Source organism: Notothenia coriiceps, unplaced genomic scaffold, assembly GCF_000735185.1.
Source record: "Notothenia coriiceps isolate Sejong01 unplaced genomic scaffold, NC01 NC01_scaffold00004040, whole genome shotgun sequence".
Classification (NCBI taxonomy): domain Eukaryota; kingdom Metazoa; phylum Chordata; class Actinopteri; order Perciformes; family Nototheniidae; genus Notothenia; species Notothenia coriiceps.
Genome location: NW_011336741.1, coordinates 1 through 6,777, shown reverse-complemented (window position 1 = coordinate 6,777; position 6,777 = coordinate 1). Strand labels below are relative to the sequence as shown.

The following is a 6,777-nucleotide window of genomic DNA, read 5'->3' as shown; positions in this document are numbered from 1 at the left end:
GCTTGCAATATTTCAGTTGATTTGTAATGAATCCAGAATGTATGACATTTTTTTTCTTTTTTTTTTTTTTTTTAAATTGCATTACAGAAAATAAAGAACTTTATCACAATATTCTAATTTTCTGAGACAGTCCTGTACATTACTGACTCTCTAATAAACTACACACCCGCCAGAACACTGCGATCATCAGATGCAGGTCTATTAACTGATTTTATAGTATGTCTGCACTTTGTGCTCATATCATTCATGTCTTTTATATTCTACTAAAACTGAATCAATCCAAAAAGAAGGTGGCCTGTTGGGATTACTATATTTATATATATATAAATAAATAAATAAAACAAGCAGCAAGAGCAAAGCATAAAGTGGGATAAAATAATGCATATATATATTGTTTTACACTGATTCTATGTTTTATTTCTTACTGATGTAAAGCACTTTGAACCGCAATCCCCTGTATGAAAGGTGCTATACAAATAAAGTTATTATTATTCAGATGGATGTTTCTGCCCCTCTGTTCATTCTCCCATTATTCTCCTCAATCTGCCTAGAAGTATTTTAATGTTGTAGCTGTTACTATAACCAATACTAATGCTAGAGCTGCAACTGACAGTTATGTAGGCACATTTGTATTGTTTATCGCTGTGTGATTAAAAGAATAAACACAAATAGCAGGATAGGGAATTCAAAACTTTATTTCGTACCTTCATACACACATAACACAACATTAGAATGAGCTTTTATCAACTCTGACATGATGATAAATCCACATGACATTAATACAGAGCGGGCAGAACCCAAATCTGCATTTAAAGATTACACTTTACCAAAGCTTGAGGAAAATATCACAACACAACCCCTTTATGAGCCAAACCACCATGAGAGAAAAAGATGGTGCTACATCTTATCCCACTGAAAATGTACTGCACCGATACAGTTAAAATATTGGCATAGTTCATCCCTGTGATGCTTGGACAGACTAAATGCTTTGAATCTGCCGATATATGATATTCAACACAAAAGAGCAGAGCCAGGACCCTGTAGGTGAGCAGTCATGGTAGATCTTTTTCAATTCACTGTAACCTTTAAGGCCCAGATAAAAGTCTTCTTCCCTGATGTGAGCCGATTAAGGCAGTTAGGTTTTTAGAGCATCATTATTCATTTATTTTCACACCCTTGCTTATTCAGGGTCTCCAAATTAGTGATTGAATAAACAATGGTTTATTTTCTTAGATTATATTATGTATAAACAGTATACTCAGACAGGCATTACAATGCAGTGGAATAATAATAAATGCACCAGAAAACATGCCTGATAGAAGGTCTAGGGTTAAATAAGACCGGGAAATTAAAAGGTACAACTGAAACAAGGTTAAACAAAAAGGTTGTTGGTTAAATAAACAGGGGCAAAATGTAAAGCAAGACAGGAAGCTAAACAACTAAAAAGGAACATATTATAAGACATAAGAGCTAAAACTGTTATAAAGACAAATGCAAAACAAGCTCAACCAACCAAAAGTAAGTAAGCAAATCAATGGCATGAAGCAAAAACAAATGTAACATCATAAACAACACATAGTTAGCAAAACAAAACAAATCATAGCAAAACAAAACAGCTGCAGGTGAACTATGAAGGTTAAAAATGTTTCACCATTTGGAATACAAATATTTAAGGTTCTGCCCTATTGACCACAGGAAGAGGTTTTGGAACACTAATGAGCTTCAGGACAATCGTCTAGGAAGCAGTAAGTGATCATAAAATACTAGCAGAAATGAGACCAATGTATCCATATAATCGGTTATGAAGCCTACCTTTACCAGCGACCATGACAGTAGAGCCAAAGGTAAAAACCAAAGGCCACCAGATGCCTTTTATACTCTGCTCTAATGAGGATAGAGGTTTGGGAGGAGTCAGGCCTTGAGCTGCTTTCAGGAGCACTATTCGCTACATCATTATTTATTTTAAATTAACAACTGAAGATCAAACCAAAAAAGGTTTCCCAAAGAGATTAAATAAACCTAATTATCCATATATTTTGCTGATGGTAATCGATAAGAAGCATCTGCTTTCAGTATTAAGGAATAGTATCAACTCTTATAAAATGGAGATTCTTTAAAATTGTTTCCATTTCAGCAGATTGTAGCGTATTACTATCTATTATTCCAAATATAAATTGATAAGCCTCATGTATTATCCATCAGTGAGTAAATACCATAGGTAAATACATTTAGAACAGCGAGTGTGGAAGGGGGGTGGCCAACAACCAATCACAGAGCAGAACGACAATAGCAGGCAGCTGAATATTCTGACGCCGATTCTGTGCGACATGCCGGATAGAAACGAGAATGAAAAACATGCGAAGTGATGCTTGTTGACAGCATCATTTGAGTTTTTCTTTATTTACCTTCTACACGTACTGTAGCTATCCTGACATTAACTGTCAACAACAACACGTTAAGTGTTGCCTCGTATGTTTACCTTTAGTCTCTGGCCCATAAGTCCATCTATCTTAGCACCACTAGCATTAGCAGCTAACCCTACAAGACATAGTAACGTTACTTACACGACATTTTGACAGCGTTTTAGTATTTAAATCTACCACCGCTGGTTTCTGCAGTATGAGTCATGCATATGGTGGCGGGGGTGGGAGAAGAGGTGGAAGAGGAGGTCGAGGAGGAGGTCGTGGAGGAGGTCGAGGGTACAGAGATGGAAGCAGAGATGGAAGCAGAGAGAGATGGGACAGGGGAGGCGGACGGGGCTCAGGGGGACAAAGCTCGGACTTCGACCAGGACCCAGGAGGAGGGGGACAACGGGACCGGCCTCCCCCACACCTGAAGGGACGGGATATCGGTATGTGGTACGCAAGATACGGAGCCGTGAGGAGGAAGCAGGCTGACCGGAGATCGGTATGTGTTTGGATGACTGATCGTGCACATTGTGTTGTCAGTTTATTAGAAACAGAGGTCTGGGCAGTCCGCACATAAAGAGGTTGGAGGACAAACTTAAGTAAAAGTAGAAGTACCAGAGTGTAGGAATACCCTGTTACAAGTCCTGCATTCAAAGGGTTACTTAAGTAAAAGTACAAAAGTATTAGCTTCAGAGTAGACTTAGTAAAAGTCCTCATTATGCAAATTGGCCCATTTCAGAATAATATATATAATGTGTTTATCAAAGCTGGTAAGACTTTGTAGACTACAGGGTTGCTTGTGAAATGTCTCCAGCGTTCAATAAAGTCTAATTTTAGTGTTGATTATATTTCACATCATTAATCCAAATCTGCAAAGTAACTAAAGGTACAACATATTGTAGTGGAGTAAAAGTACATAACATAAGTAGCATAACATGGAAATACTCAAGTCAAAATTGTACTTAAGCATAGTACTTGAGTAAATGTAATTAGTTACTTACAGGACTACACATATATAATAAACACTAAAGTTACAAAGAGGTGACAGCTTATTTCTATCTCTGCTAGAAAAAAGCTCTGCCCTCGGAGCCCAGGTGTCAACTGCAAAGTGTGGGGCATACGCTGATTTAATGGAAAATGGTTCAGATCAGAAAGTCTATATCTATAGATATTGTGCAGAATAGCAACACTGATTGGTGACCATCCATATCCTTACACATATTGTATCTTGATTAATATTGTGATATACAATAGCCTGAACAAACTTTGCCTGAATGTTTCCAGCCTTCATTCATACAACTGTATTATTAGGATCTTAACAAAGCCAAAATTACCCATTGATCCAATACCGTATGAATACTGCTATTTGTAGATGTATTTGCAGGGTTTTGATTCACCATCCAAAGGGTTGAGGGTGAACCAATGTAGTAGGAGTAGTTAGTGCTAAAGTAGCAAATAATTCTTAAGCTGTCACTGAAATGCAAAAATAACCGCTTTTACATTGATTTCACATTTTCACAGGGATACTGTAAGATTGGTCAAGGTGATTAAATGAAAGGATACATTGACATTTTGAACCCTTATTATTGTTTCAAACAAAGACCCTGGTGTCACATTTGCTTAGGCCAATTACAAGATAACGACTCAAAATTCCCCTTTATGTCTGTGTGTAGCGGCCGGTGGTCCAGATGGATGCAGCCAGAGAGCAGCACATTACGAAGCTGCTTAACTCTGTCCAAAATGATCAGCCTGGTCCAGCGAGAGACTGCAGGGATGCAGGAGCCTCTACATCTGACAGCTGGCGGTCAGCTGCCAATAGTAGTGGTCATTGGTGAGAACAGCCTACAAAGCATTTCTTTTCAAACTTGCACATTATAATGTTGATTAGGGCTGCTCGATTATGGCAAAAATCATAATCTCGATTATTTGGGTCAATAATTGTAATTGCGATTATTAAATGCGATTATTCATTGACTTTGAAAACATCCATTTATTGGAGAATTTTTTTTGAACAGTATGTTTTTAACAGTTGATTACTCTGAACTCTAAGTATAATTCAACTGAAAACCCCCCAAAAAAATAAATAAAAGTAATAATAAAAAAATAATCGTTTTATTTCGATTACATTGTTTTCGTAATCGCGATTAAAATACAATTAATTGAGCAGCCCTAATGTTGAGCTTACCCTAAAGAAAATGGGAGTATTAGAAAATAACAAAGTTTCCTGACTTATTTGACTGCTGAAACAAGTTTTTCTCTAATTTGTACATGCAGTTACTTTGATGGTGAAGCGTCTGAAGAGGATAAAAAGAAGATTGAGTTCAAGTCTGAAGAGGAGGAGGAAGAAGTTACTCCTAAATCACAACGGTAACTTTTGAAAGCAAGATGCACTGTTCAAAAAATGTAGTTTCCTATTTGCTTATGCTTTCTTCAACAATCAGAGAGCAACCAATATAGTGTTGTGATCCACTATATTGTTGATATTTACACTTTGAATGTTTTTGTTTAGTTACTTCTCTCCAGCAGTTGTCAAAGATGAGGCTCCAGATGCGTGGGATAAAGACGACCAGCAGGAGAAAGAGGAGAAAGAAAGTCTGAAAAAGAAAGACAAGGAACTGGAGTTCTTGTGTCACGAAGTAGTGAGGGACAGTTCACTGGATGAACGCTTACAGAGAGATCTGCAGAGCAAGAAATCTGATCCAAAGTACAAAGAAATGCTGGTAAGCATTAGGATTACTTTCAAGTTTTAAATATACAACTGTAAAAGGCAAGGCTTTTAATCTACTAAAATAGGCAGTGCATTGTTTGCATATCTCCGTCAACTTGTTACGTTGACTGTTATTTTCTTTTTATGTTCCTGCATGATGATTTCTCTGCAAAAAGTGGATTACTAAAGCAATAAAAAGTGGAGTTTAAGAGTGAAACAAAGGTAATTGGAGATGGGACAAGGATCTGAAATGTTTAGTTTGTAAGTTATCACAGGAATATTATCATAACATTCACTATATAAAATGAACAAATCATGAATTATGTTTGGAAATATTGAGGATTTACTAACATGACTTTTTTTTGCCTCCAGAAATTCAGGGAAAAACTACCGTCCTATAACAAAAAAGAGGTATGTTTTACATTGTACTCAAATTAATTAATAATTCAGCAAATAATCTCATCTCCATCATAATTCACATTTCTGCAAAAAAAAAAACGATTCCTTGAGTTTGAAAAGTGATCATCATTTATCATCACCCTTCTCATTCTCCTCATCTTACCGTCCTCAGGAGCTTGTGCAACTGATCAACTCTAGCCGGGTCCTGGTGGTGAGCGGGGAGACGGGCTGTGGAAAGACCACCCAGGTCACCCAGTTCATCCTGGATGACTACATCAACAGAGGAGTGGGCTCGATGTGTCGGGTGGTCTGCACGCAGCCTCGGCGAATCAGTGCCATCTCGGTATGCTCTCTATGTGTCTTTCATATCTGACTGTGTTGGATTGTGTTGCAATGTGCATACTGAGGATAGATGTGTGATATGATGTTCATGCACACTGTCTGCATGCATCATTTCTGGCGTCAGTCATGTCAATTAGAAAGCTATTCTTTGTGCTGATTATTTTCTTGAATGTATTTTTCTCCCAGGTAGCAGAGCGTGTATCAGCGGAGAGGGCAGAAAGTGTAGGAAATGGAAATTCATGTGGTTACCAAATCCGCCTGCAAAGGTAAGATAATCTCTTTAAACATATGAGGCATGGAATGAAGTACCGTAATTTTCGGACTATAAGGCGCACCTGAATATAAGCCGCAGCAGCGGCATACCACTCTCGGTTCCACTTTTACTTTTGCGCGCTACCTGTCTCACTCTTTTCCGGCCTCCAGCTTTTCCTGCTGGAACCCGCCGCTTAAAGGTGGGGGTCCGCGGACCGGCCATAGAGCCCATAGAGTTAAAGGTGTTGGCCGTTAGCTGTAAAAATCCATAGATTAGGCGCACCGTTATATAAGCCGCAGCGTCGAAAAATAGGGAAAAAGGCGCGGCTTATAGTCCGAAAATTACGGTACTGTGATTTAGGGCTGCATGATTTTGGGAAAAAAATCTAATTGCAAAATTTCTAACAAATATTTGAGATTCGATTTGCGATATTTGTTTTTAAGCGACCCAACGGAAGTTTATTGTAAAATGCGGCCATAACTCTGGCTAGGAAGGTCGTATCAAGATGCTCCCGTCTCTAGCACCCCCGCAGCCCGAGCTACGAGTGAAAGAACTAAACTTACATGAAACTTCCGTTGGGTTGCTTTAAAGTCAAGCTTCAGTTTAAGATTCACCCTGTAATAGATGTAAAACATGTGATGGAGCATTACTAACCTGACTCAGATGGT

The 6,777-nt window shown here is 38.2% G+C and overlaps 1 protein-coding gene across 1 annotated transcript; it reads left to right on the top strand.

Moving 5' to 3' along the window:
• Positions 1-2,290: 2,290 nt before the first annotated feature.
• Positions 2,291-6,122, top strand: LOC104941827 (ATP-dependent RNA helicase DHX36-like; the record flags this gene model as incomplete). The annotated part of the gene is made up of 7 exons (XM_010766967.1): positions 2,291-2,907; positions 4,082-4,239; positions 4,683-4,775; positions 4,918-5,128; positions 5,488-5,526; positions 5,687-5,857; positions 6,043-6,122. Coding segments are annotated over exons 1-7 (1,040 nt in total), but the record flags the coding sequence as incomplete, so codon positions are not given.
• Positions 6,123-6,777: the final 655 nt, after the last annotated feature.